Raw genomic sequence first — 13503 nt, forward strand, 5'->3', positions numbered from 1 at the left:
TGTATTGTCTGCCGACACAGGACTAAAGCCAAATGCACATCTTGTCACACACTCAACTCAAAATGTGCCCTAATACGGAATTTACACTGCACAAGTAAAGTCATTATCTATTAACACAGTCAACTGCTTTTCTAGGACATTAAGATTTGAGTTTATCATGTTATCAGGAGGGATTCGTTTTGACTGGTCCACTGACATCAAAGTAGGGCCTAGATTAGTGGGTTTAGGTTGGATGATGACTAAGACATTAAAGCCAGTTTTATCTGAAGGTAGGACTCACAGTTTCAGAATCAAAAACATCCTAATATCCTAATACCCATGATGAATGTGGATTTAGGGATATCAGAAATCTCCCACTCATCCAATATCTGATGTCAGGGCTGTAGCTTCAATTGAGGACACTGACTGAGGTCATGTTCTTTAATATTCTTTTTTCTGAGAATGTCTAGGTTTTAGTGACACAGGATGTAGTTTAAAAAATTACTGATGGTAGACAGTTAATGGGATCATTCTAGTGTCTCCAGACTAAAAATAAATAATATACTACATTTAAGTCAACAAAATGAAAAATTAATAAACTCATACCAACCAAAACTGTATTCCTAGCAGTGCGCAGACGATGTTAAAAAAATGTATATTTTTATGTTGGGAAATGAACTTGGGAAAATATGAGATGAAAAATTTAAATGGCTCATAATTAAACACTGGTCAACTTCTTTTTGGTTTATAGTCAGTGTTATGGGTTGGCCAAAGAAGATAGTGTCAGGGTTTCTCTCTAAATGACATATGCATACAGTGTATCTTCAAATTTACGAATAAAACCTGGTCAACATTTCAGAAATAGCATACACACCCCCAACTCATTTAAGGGTGGATGTTTCTTTTAAAGATTTTCACCTGCAAATGGGCTGGCGCGTGCTCGCCGCCGCCGCTGGCCTCGAGAGAGCGCCGACTGCGGTCGAGAAGATGACAGATTGACGTCATCGGCACTGACGCAGAGCGAGCCGTGGTAGCGGAGAGGCGCAGCAGCAGCAGCAACAGCAGCATCATCCCCGCTAACAAACGGTACTTCATCAATCTCCCACCACCAGCGAGGTGTTTTCTCACTGAGCATCCTCCAAAAATAACGGTAGGGACACGAGCGAGAGCACCGATTAGATCGTGTTATTATGATCACCATATAGCGGTTCAGACCCGGCCCTGGATAGCGTTTACGCCGTGGTAGTCGCAGTAATTCCACTTCGTTGTGGTTTGGTTGTCATTGTAAGGTTAGCAATGCTAGCTGGGTTAGCTGTGTATTGACTGCAACTGAACAGGTGCTCAGTTTCATCACTAGCTCCACAGTATGCATGGCAAAATTGTTATATGTGGGCACTGCTTTGCTGTTTGCTGTGAAGAAAAACTGCATTCGGTAGATGTCATGCCCTCAAGTGATGACTGATTTGATTTATTATGCAGTAATAACCATACCGTAGACGCGATTTCCCATTGAGGAAGTGATACAGGGTAGTTAACAGTTAGCTACACCTGCTCAGCTTCCTGGCTTGTTATGTGACATACTACTATGTTATCTGACAAAACTATAGTTATAATAACCGTAGCTGTTGTCAGTTGTCATTCACTATTACATAATTTGCTTTGCTTGCACATGTTGAAGTGTTTACTTTCACAAATAGCATTATATCTGTTAAAGCACCACTTAACAAAAAGTTCATGTACAGTCATCTTCATCCACAAAGAAACACAAGGGCATAAACGGTCAGTCAACCACCAGCTGTGTTAGCATGAGGTGTGTACCTAGTTAAATGTACATGTTGAATGCTGTCTATGCCATTTTTACTCTAACCATAGCCCTCTTTTCACCTGCCCACATTCAAAGACACAGGCTAGAAGATACATCAATACAAATTTTCTAATAATATGTCAACCAAATAAGAGTAGGTAGAGTAAAAGTCTCTATTTTGTCATATGTTTTTGTGTATTGTGAGTATTGCAAAAATCCAAAATATTCCAACACTGCCATAACAGTACTGCTCACTGGAATTGCAGCATGGCCCATAAAGGTGTGATACACCCAGTGATAATACATGCATGGGTAGCTACTTTGATATAAACAATATGGCAAAATCTCACTGGATATATTTTCATATTGTCCAACACTACAAACAATATACCAACTTTATTATTGAAATTTACAAGTTATCTGTCTTATTACACTAAGAAAGGTAACATATACCTGCAACAACACCCTTATCGTATACTGTCATGTTTTGCTTAGGGTATTTGCCAACTGACAACAGTTCATGTTAAGAGGTCCTTCACAGTAAACATAAGCAACAGGGTGTGAAATGTTCAGTCACCTCCTTCCCACGATCCATTGCTCTTCCATTCTCTCCCCTTCTCCCCACTTATCATACTGTATGTGCTCCCCATTTTGCCCCTCCCTTCTATTTTGTGTTTTCAACCCACTTTTTCCCTGCTACCCTCGTCTCTGTTCTGCTTTCCCTCCCCTCCTCTCATGGTCCACCCTGTTTTCTCCCACTGCCACAGAGATAAAAGATAAGATGGCCACCTCCTCCTCCACTCTGGAAGAAGACGAGAGTTTGAAGGGCTGTGAAATTTTTGTGCAGAAGCACAACATCCAGCAGATCCTCAAAGAGTGCATTGTGAACCTCTGCATCGCTAAGCCTGAGCGTCCTATGAAGTTCCTGCGGGAGCATTTTGAAAAGCTGGAGAAGGTTGGTGATAACAAAGTTCTGTGTTTGTATGACTTAGGTCTCTACGTCTGAGTCTCTTTTTGTAATGTGGGGCTCAGTGTAGCCTGACTTTCCATGTGGTGAGCTTGAAGTTGTTAGTTTCCATGTACTTTTTAATCTGAGTATGATATATGACATAAATGGATATTGCAGTGTGTGCCAAGTTGTGATTAGTTATTAGATTTCTCAGATTTTAATATTTTCTCACCATGTACCATCATACAGCCTTTGTCAGTGACAGACTCTTGAAATGATGAGAGTTGAAGGTGGTTATTATTGGCTCATTTATTAGTTGGAATGCTGTTTTATTATTGTAGGATACTTGTGTGTATTATCTACAAATCTCAGTGAGTGTGCCTGGTATTTCATGTGTACCATGCACTGCACACACATGCTGTTTTATTTGTTTTATATATTGTATCTGCTCAACTCATGTTTGTGACACCATCACATATGAGCAGACAAAGAGCCTACCAACCAGCCACTGTATTAAAATAACAGACTAAAACTGTTATAAACAGAGCTTTCATTTTTCATCCTATAATGGGAGAATCCATTAGGGAATGTGAGAGGAGCACCCATAAAAGGGCAGTGTCCTGTTTGCAGGCCCAGAGAAGAGACTCTGTCTGTCTGTCTGTGAGCAGAGAAACAAAAGAAGAGACACATTCATTAAAAGATAACAGCTACAAAGAGGAGAGTAGGCTTTTGTGAACAGTGGGAAAAGAAAGATCATTACTAGAAAACAGGTTAAAACAGGGGCAACCGCTGTAGCACATTCCCTGTGGCCCAGATACAACGTGACTGCTCAGTGTGTAAGTGTATGTGTATGTGTCTGTCTCTTTTCAGCTCCAGCTAGCACCTTCATATGGTGACAAGATGTTTTTTTTTTTAACATGTAAGTTATTGTGTTGACCTGCTGTATTTAGGTTTAAAGAAATGAACAAACCTTTATGAAATATTATAGGGTATTCACTCAGTTGGCAGTTGATGAGATACACCCAGCTAAAACCAGTACAGGCCGATACAACAGCCCTGCAATACATCTTACCTTCATAAGTGTTATGTTCAGCTTGTGTTGAAACTGTGAGTGAGATGTTGATTCAGCTTTATGGTAATTTTTGAGACTGCAGTTTGTATTGCGTTACATGGATAGGTGTTTCTATTGTTTTGTCCACTCCAGTGATTGTTATATTTGTAAGAGAAACACTGGCTGTGTAATGTAACAGCACCACAAATTACATCCTCCTGAACTTGGATTTATTGCAGGACTTTTGCTAGGCACACCTAATAAATTACCAACTGAGTGTACAGGTAAATTGTTATTGTGCTTAAAATGCAAGTTAACCTTAAAATAGGGTGTCTCAGGATTTAGCCTAGTTGCATGTTCTTTCCAAGTGTCTGGCTTTGATCATGCAGACATTCAGATGGGAACTTTGCTCATGAGTGGATCACAAGATTTTCTCGGTTGAACAATGGGCTCTACTCTTACGCTTCTGTCACAAATAGATCATAAAGGTGTATGAGGTGGAGCTGTAGGCCTGAGGAGAATTTAGACCTTGGAAAGAGGCCTCCTACAAGAGAAGTGATTGTGAGGAGACATCAGATATAGCAGGACTCAAGTTCACCATCCTGATGCCTTGGGGAGGGTCTCCATCCTTGCTGCAGTGGTGTGTGTGTGTATGTGTGGTAGCATGTGAGAATCATCTGATTTGATAAGTTTTTTAAATGACAACTGATATTTTCCACAATTATTGTTTAAAGGTTTCATCATTTCAGTACTTTGCCTATATTTGCAAGTTAATTATTTATTCATTTATTAATTAAGTGCCCTGACATTTATTTATCCAGGAAGACCAATCACAGGCTTATTTACAACAACAGTCTACATGTGCAGTTTATTAGGCCTAAGCTTTAAGGCAGAATGCACAAGAAGTTTTAAGGTCAAGGTCAGACTGTTCTCTGTGTTCTTGTGTCCTGCATTTGATCGTGTGTTTGCATCTGTCTGCTATCAGAATCTGAAGCAGCTCTGTGGTCAAGGAGACAGAGTGTCGAATTAAGCACAGCATTGATAGTGGAGCTGCTGCTGTTAGCTGGGGACTGTAATGCTGCATAGTCAGAGAGGCAGCATGAATACTAATGGATGTGATAGAGCTCAGCAGAAGCAATACAGTAGCTAAGTTGCAAGTGATTCATGCTGTAAAATGACGAATGAGCCTCAAAGATTTTCGGTTGTGATCAACAGTGTTTATGTTAAGAAAATGCACAGCATGTTGTATGAAAAATAGAATTCAATTTTACATGAATGTTCTGGTACAGTGATCTAACATGCGAACATCCTTGATGAGAGCAGGATATGAAAAGTCATTTTACATTGTAAGATTATGTACAGATAGCAGATAAATGGACTATAGTGCACGTGGACCTCTATTTTCCTGGAAATGGGCTCTGGTGTCCAGATGCACTAGTGCAATCTGTTTAAGTGGCAGGGGAAGGATGAATACATTGTTCTCTTGCATGTGACATGCTCCACTCTCTGCAGCACATGTCCATCACACCCTTCGCAATAAGTTGATGTATGTCAGCTGTCGTGCTCTGCTTACTGTTGCTGCTTGTGCTGCAGCGGCTACATTGCAAGTATCACACCATTGTCACTGCTGCTGCTTACGTAGAGCATTTAATCAGACCCATTTCCACCCATGCATCCACCTGTAGGCTCTGATTATAGTGCACTGTTAGGGAGGTGGAGATGTTTTTGTTGTCTGCTGCAACAAACATGAAAGATTGTCATAAAAAAGCAATAATAATCACTGCTTACATGATCGCGAAACTAACAGCTCCCCATAATGTTTCTGTTTACATGACTGAAAATATTATTTTGATTATCCAGAGGAAATGAGGTTTGGAGTTTTGCCTTAAGAAAAAGTGTATCATTATCAAGAGCACACTAATACAATAATGTTTCACTTTATAACTGAATATTTTAGTTGTTTTTACCAGTGTCTGTTGTACATATTTTGGTACAGCCTCGTGCAGTGTTTCAATTAATCAAGGTACATACTCTTGGACTGTCAGTCACTTGATTCACACCATGTTAGGCACTTAAAACATGAATGTGTGTGTGTACACATGCACATAATGACACATAATAATATGTTATTATTGCTACTTGTACCCCTGCCTGTGGGTCAAAGTTCAGGATCACAACAGCATCTTTTAAGGTAGTAAACATCTTTGTATTGTTTATGGGGGTGGACCTGAACAGTAATGCTGTTGCATGGTGGTCACTGAAATCACCTGGTGTATACATGTGGTTGGAATAAAAAGCTTTCAGCCCTTTTAGGCCCACAGTTGCCCAACGTTATTCATTCTCTCCAAATCTGTGCTTGTGTTGTGAGGTCAGTCATTTGTGGAATTGAAACAGGCCGTGTATGTTTTTGTGGTGTCCCCAGTTATTTAAGGAGCTTATTGTGCTCCTTTCCTCCTGCACAGGGTAACTTTGAGGACAATATTTGGTCCAACAAGCCATGTCCATTTAATCTGGATTTAGGATTGCAGAATGCAGATCTTATTTTCTGAATTTTAAGCTTTATCAGTGTTCTCTTGCTCAAAATATTCATCTTAATGTCTTCAAATGTTTTGTGTGCGCTCAGCAAAAAAGTAGAGGAAGACAGTTGTTAAATACAAAACAACATCCTAAATTTTCAAATTAAATATGTCAGATATTTCAGAGGAGGCAGCTTTTGCTTTCAGCACTGACAACAGAAGACAGGAGATAATACACCTTTGCAATCATATTTTCTCCTGTACTTCATCCTCCATGTTTGTGTGTTTTTCTCTCTCGTCTCTCACAGCCATTTTCGTCAGCACTCGACGCCCACTAGAGGCGGTAACCTAGGCAACAGTAGAGGATTGTTAGACTGTAGTCTATCCTGTGTTCAATGAGCCCCTTTATTCACAAAGTTTATTCCTTCTGTCCTCTCCGATGTTCAGGTTTTTCTGTGTGTGCCAATTAGATCACTGGGGTATTCTTTCTCCTCTTCTGCCAGACCTAACCTCATTTCAAATCTGCACAGGATCCATTTCATACAGCTCTCATCAGTCTTATCTGGAAAATCATCTTTTCTCTGGCTCAGGTTTCTCCATCATCTGCTTTCTCAGGTCTTTGATGTTATGTTTTTTTTTTACCTCCTCTACATACATACTTCCTTCCTTCCTTTCTTTCTTTCTTTCTGTCTTTCTTTCATTCATTCATTCTTTCTTTCTATTTGGTGTCTCTCGCCACACACACGCACATTACAAGCACACTTGAGAACACACTAAATCATCAGTCTGACTAGTTTGTTTTTAACTTTTGTTTCGATATAATAATATGTCTCTGGTCTCCAGCTGACGCTGTGAATGAGAAAATAACAGGCGTCTCGCTCCCTTTCATCCTGCCTATTTATGCATGGTAATGATGACTTTGATCTCTACAACAGTAGCTTAGGATGGGTGTTTTCATCTCCTTGTCTCTATCAGCTCAGCACTGTGTGTAATTGCTGACAAGTGAACCCTAATTTTTGGCACGCTACAGTATAAAAAGGCAACATTCATGTGACACCTTAGCATAGTTTTTTAAGTAAACCACCAGGACTATCTTTCGAGAGATATTTGCTATCTGTTAAGATGTTTGTTTACTGTTCATTTGCAGCACAGATAGCAGTTTGGTTTGCAGTGGAATAGCATAATTACACACTGAGTTTCTTGTCAATACAAAAGCTTATTGTAGGAGATTAGGGGAAGTGGATGGCATTGAAACTGTGGTGAACAAAGAATGAATTTCTAATACACAGGGCTTATTGTTGCCGTCCCTTATCATGTGCATGATAGCTGAACATTCCTGCAGAAGTCTATTTTAGAAGCTAAAGAAATGGTGACTGAATTTCATCAGTCTGCATCATTACAGATCTGTCCAACAGGCAGCACCAGCTAGCGGTGCCAGGACTGAATGTGTGAATGTGGGTTTGTCACTCAGTTTATCAAGTGGGCAGCTGCTACTGCAGATGTTTTATTGAATCAGACACATTGCATTTTCACAAGGCTCAACTGTGTTTTCTGGCATCCCAGAGCAAAGTTTCTTGGCTTTGTCTGACAATATGTATGAAAAATTTGATGTGAACTTTGACTTAAAAAATTGAGACTTGGTTTCCTGGTTCTTTTTATAGCAATTTGTTTCTACAGGAAACCTATCATGAACTGCATTAACATCTCTCATCTTCCTATTACTTTATTGACTAGAACATATCTGATGACTTAAGAGACATGTTTCCTTTCTGTAGTTTTCACTGCAGCTATGGAGAAAATCAACACTTTGATCTGTACATAACAAACCACCCGCACTGGTAACCAAATGTTCAGCGCATGACAGCCGTCACTCCTCAACTCCATCTGTACGTGTGTGGTACTTGGACACGAGTCTAACAGCCATATTTGCGTGAGTAATGCTGTGGCACTGTTCTGTGACATTAAATCGAAACTCTGGACCCACAGCAAATGTTTTGTCATCGTTCTGGGTGCTGTCCCTCATTAGTTTCAGCGAACAGTTTTAGCATCTCACAGTTCATTAGCTCACTGTTTTGTTTTTACTGAGCCCCTTAGGGAGTGTTCTCCCTTTGCCATATTTTCATTAGCAGCTATTTTCTGCTAAAGGAAAAACTTTTGATGGTTAAGTCTGTGGTGGGTTATCTAGAGGAATCTGAACATTGCTGTTGAGTTGTTTTTCAAATGTAGTTCTTCGCTGTTTTGAGCAGAATTCCATTCACTTTCACTGTATTGATGAGGCATATTTTCTTTGTGAATGGCTAGATACCACTGGTTCTTAGGTGGGAAAGTTTGTCTTTTTATGATTTGGGTAAACTGACCCTTAAATATTGCCATTCACGTTAATTGCTCAACAGTCTCTGCTTCTGTGTATGTGTTCATCTGCTTGTGATTGTGTGTCGAGCGTTGTGTGTTATAATGATTAGCAGAATGCTTCCTGTGTTCCTTAAGCTCACAGGGTTGTCATATGTTTGTGTCTCATGCTTCAGTCCTTGTTTTTTTTACAACTTTGCCCTTATCCCTCTTATCCCTCATCTTTTCATTCCTCTTTTTCTCTGCAGATCTGTAATTTTGCTTCCTTTCATTTGTCTTTTTTACAAGTACACTGTTTTTACGTTTCCATACTTCAGCTTTCTCCTGTCTCTTTTCCTCGCTTCTCTCCTGTTATCTCAAAACAAGATTTAATCCTGTAAAGCCTCGAATTGATTATCTACAACCTATATTTACAACCCCTCAAGTTTGTATTTACAAGTGCTTGACCTTTAGGTAATCAGTTCTGGAGTCTAAATTAGGGTAACTGCATTTGCTGTTAGGTCTGTTAAACTGTAGAATAATCTGAAGCATAGGATTCCACACAGAAACATTTGTATCATTTAAAATGACAAATGTAAAATGTAAATTAAAAACCTCCCTGTTAGGCATTTAATTGGTGTGCATTTAGATATTTATGTCTTGGATTGCTATTCATATACTGTACTATAGCACATTTATCATGTGTGATAACTGTCTAAGCAGTTTGTAACTGTGTTAAGAAAAGTGCTTTTAAATTAAATCATTATTACGATTATTTCTAAACTCCTGTAGCTTTACTCTCTCCTCCTGTTTTTTATTGTAGAATCTAGCGTAACAACAGGGAAAACAGACTTTTCAGGAACAATGACAGATTAAGGACATAGAAGTGTGATGTTTCTGCATGTGTGTGTCTCTACATCTCTATGTAGGCTAACGTCGTAGTGACTGTGTTTTGTGCTTCGCTCACCATAACATCATAAAGCGTTTCTAGCAAAACAAATGTAAACCCTGCTCCATCAGTTCTGTTTGTGAAAGATCCCATCATGTTGCATTATGGGAGAGTTCCTCCCTCTCTATCAGTCAATGAGCCTCTGTCTCGCCTTCCCCTGTAAGATGAGAAGCCTCTCTGTGCTGGCAGCCATTCAGCTGTCACCAGGACCTATCATAACAAATCCGCCAGTCCCTTCAAAGGCCTCTGATTGACAATTTTTCATGAGGGTTTGGTTGTTTGTTGAGTCTGCTGAGAGCATTTAGAGGAGAATTAGGTGTAGCTCTGATTAGCTTCCTCTATCTTCTACTTTTCCTATTGTCTGCTTTATTTTGTCCCTGTCTTCCTCTTTTTTAGATCATTATTTCTGAGATTATTTTGATCAATCATCATGTGTGTGTGCCAGTGGTGTGCATGCAGTATATTAAGAAAATTCAGCTGAGTTCAGCATTAGAAACAGAGTGTCCTTTCAGGGTTTTGCGTCACAAGCATAATTAGTGTCTCCATCCTCTGTGTGTTCACTCATCACCACCATGCTGGGAGCAGGGTATTCTGTCAAATCAGCCTGGGGTGCACGCAGTGACCCGGCCCTAAACCACCTACTCCCTCGCCCAACCCTGGGCCCCTGCAGGTAAATTGGACCCCCAGTCCCTGTCTACATGGTGGTCCTTCTTTGTCCTCTTTCATCCGCCCGTTGTATCCCTCCACCTTCCTCTACTAAGCTGTGCTGTTCATGTGAGAGAAGAAACATACGAACAGAAACGACACAGGATTTAAGCAAAAGATGTTTGCCTGGGCAGGTAACCAGTATTACATTCAAACACAGCAGTGGAAGTCACTTCTCTTGTGATCAGACAGCATCATTATTTATCTCCCTTAAACAGGCGTTCAGTCTGCAGCTAGCAATTATTTCCACTGAAAATTAATCAGCAGATTATTTTCTCAATTCATCAGTTAATCTGTTTTGTTTATAGTGAAAATTATGAGGACAAAAAAGCAAGATAAGTTTGTGTGTGTGTTTCAACCATTAAGAGAGTGAACATCATTTCATAGCCAGCAGGTCAGCACTCTACACACATGCAGACCGAATACAGCAGCAAACTTTCTGTCCATTGTAGTTCTGTAATGGTGTGGAACAGAGTGATGAGTAGACTGTTAGCTCCGCTGGTGGATCTGCTCTCCATGCTTCATTACCTGTGTGTGTGAGTGTTTGTGCGGCACCTTGTTGTTTTTGGTTCACTCGCATGCTTTCACCCCCGGCAGTGGAGACGTCACCACACTGGAGCTACCTAAGGTAAACCGCTTATGGTCCTTTCCTTTTTGTCAAAGTAATATCTTAGATTTGCTTGATGGAAGAATAGATATTTTGATGTATTTGTGCTGCGAGCCCACTGATCCTCTTTGATGGGTTGAATGCTTTTGCGCCAAGCATGATGGGTGGTTCGGCTGATTAACACTGGTTAGTCACAGCTATTAGAATGAGAGTTAGTCATAACTTTTGTTCATTTCTGCCTGGCGCAAATTGGTTCAGGGAATGAACAAAACAAGAGAGGCCCATTCTAATATGACTCATCATCCATAAATGAGTTGAAACTAGAATTGATAATGCTTTAATAACAGTGAATATATGTGCAGCAAGCGTTGGATGTGTGTCATCTTTTGTCTGTGTCTTCCTTCTTTGGGTTAATCTCTGACCCACAGTCACTGTGTCTCTAATGGAAAGGCCACATTTTTACAGAGCTTCTGTGCCCTGCTTACGCCTGTGTCCTCTGTCTCCTGTCCTATCCCTCCTGTCCTTTCTCTCTGGCACCCAGCCGCCGATGATGACGCAGGGAGAGCAGAGGAAGGGAGAGAGATAGAGAGAAAGTCTGACAAAGGGCAATAGCACAGATTCTAGAGTAGGAGATTTATTAGGAAATAAATATAGGTTGAATAACAGTAGCAGTAGATATTACAAGAGGAGTGCTTTATGTTTGGAAAGATATTTAATGTTATTTGAAATAGAAATGACACCACCTCAGATTGAGATAGGATGGCACAAAAGTAAAATAACTGCAAAAACGGACTGAAGATGGGTTTTGCTTAGCTGCTACTGTACATAGTCTTTTAGATAATAAATTGCTACTTCAAACTGCCTAACCTGTGTGTTGTTATAGAAAAGCTAAAAAAAAAAAAAGGTTGTGTCTGCCGCTGGTAGAGACACACTGCAGCTGCTCTCAGCTCACCTTGGACTAATAAAGGCGACCTCTGTAGATACTTTTACACTTATGAGACATCAAAGGTCATACTGTACACGTTTCCCTGTGTCCCTGTGTTTGAGCAGTGGGGAAACAACAGTATGAGGACTTGTTGGACTCAGACATAAAGTCCTCACTTGATGGTCGACCCTCTGACCTAACGGGAAAGTGCGTGGGTGGGGCTGGAGATCAGTAAGGAGCGAGAAAGACACTGCATGGCACAGAACAGTGTCTGGCACAAACAGGGAATGTATGGGACGATGATGTATCCCTGTGGGAATGTTTGGAGCCATTCTCTAGTTCAAAACGCACAGACTTGCCATTTGGTCAGAACAGAAGTCTGTATTGAAGGGTGTGACGTTTTCCCTTCTGTGGACTGAATCACTGTAGATGTGTTAGTGAGAGAGAGAGAGAGAGAAAGAGAGAGAGAATCTGTCAACAGACGTCAGAACTGGTGTGTGCGCGAATGTAGGTGTGCGAGCTTCCTGCTCAGACTCTCCACCAACTATTCAGGATGCTCACAGTACCCTGTTGTCATAGTGACAGGGGGGAAGCGAGAGGAGACCGCTCATTGCGCCACCTGATTGTGAGTGTGTGTGCGTGAGAGAGAGAGGGAGAGAGGGAGAGAGAGGCTAGAAAGCGGAGACAGAGAGTTGCGCAGGAGAGATGGAGAGACAGGCTTTTTGCTGTGATCAGTGTTTTCATCAGTAGTCTTGTTCTTTAGCTGCTGTGTCGTGGGGATTGCAGACATTTTGCCACTTGCGCTCTCTCACTCGCACTCATACACTGACTGATTCTCTGCTTACTTGCACACACGCACTCAAACCTGAGTGTGCACACACACACACACCACACACACACACACACACACACACACACACACACAAACAATACACACACACAGTGGCTGCTGTGCCAGTATGGGAAGATGCTGCTGCGGTGTGGCATGTGTGTCAGATGTGTATGAGGTTGGGATCCATGTGTGTTGATTCCCATGCACACTTTGACACACTCACACTTTGACTTGATGCCTGGTGCCTCTGACAGGCTGAGGGACAAACAGCAGGCCTGACCAGGGGCCCTCCATGCCATGGTAAATACCTCTGCTAACAAACTTAGCCTGTAGTAAGCTAACCTGTATGATCTCATAGAGGCAGGAGAGTGCAAGTTTTTTTGCAAGTTACAGATGATTGGTGCTACCTAGTCTGAGTGATAATGAGTGACTGTTCTAGACAACAGCATGTTGACAGTGCTTGCTAGTTTGTGAGTCTGACTTGTAGTCTGTCTGGAGTGGAGAGAGACAGATGTATTTATGTGTGTATTTACAGTCCTTAGAGGATGTAGCATATTACCTGATTGCAGACCTTGCCACCTTGATGAAGCTGGAGCTGTGAGCTCTCCTCTCTCCCTGCAGTCTGCTTGTGCATGTATTTGTGAGATTGTGTGTGTGTGTGTGTGTGTGTGTGTGTGTGTGTGCGCTGATGCTGCTCTCTAGCTCTGCCTCCCCTCTTCTCCTACTCCTGGCTGTGCTCCCTTAGGCAGTGACTCTGCGTAAGCAAGAAGTGTGTGTATGTGTGAGCATGCGTGTGTGCGTGCGTGCCCTGGAGTATGTTTGCTTACCTCTCCGATCGGTGTGTATGTGTGTGTGTGT

The 13503-nt window shown here is 41.2% G+C and overlaps 1 protein-coding gene across 3 annotated transcripts in view; it reads left to right on the top strand.

The window, feature by feature from the left end:
- The first annotated feature begins 969 nt into the window (after positions 1–969).
- prkar1b (protein kinase, cAMP-dependent, regulatory, type I, beta) overlaps positions 970–13503 on the top strand; it is a 60713-nt gene continuing 48179 nt past the window's right edge. The window contains exons 1-2 of one of the 3 annotated variants that reach the window (XM_018680855.2): positions 970–1065; positions 2551–2738. In XM_018680855.2, coding sequence (XP_018536371.1) covers positions 2565–2738 — 174 coding nt within the window. In that variant the 5' untranslated portion in view covers positions 970–1065; positions 2551–2564. Of the gene's footprint in view, positions 1130–2550; positions 2739–12497; positions 12946–13503 lie in introns of those variants that run through there. The other 2 variants (XM_018680854.2, XM_018680856.2) reach the window with 2 other exon arrangements.

The sequence above is a fragment of the Lates calcarifer genome, linkage group LG11, assembly GCF_001640805.2.
Source record: "Lates calcarifer isolate ASB-BC8 linkage group LG11, TLL_Latcal_v3, whole genome shotgun sequence".
Classification (NCBI taxonomy): domain Eukaryota; kingdom Metazoa; phylum Chordata; class Actinopteri; family Centropomidae; genus Lates; species Lates calcarifer.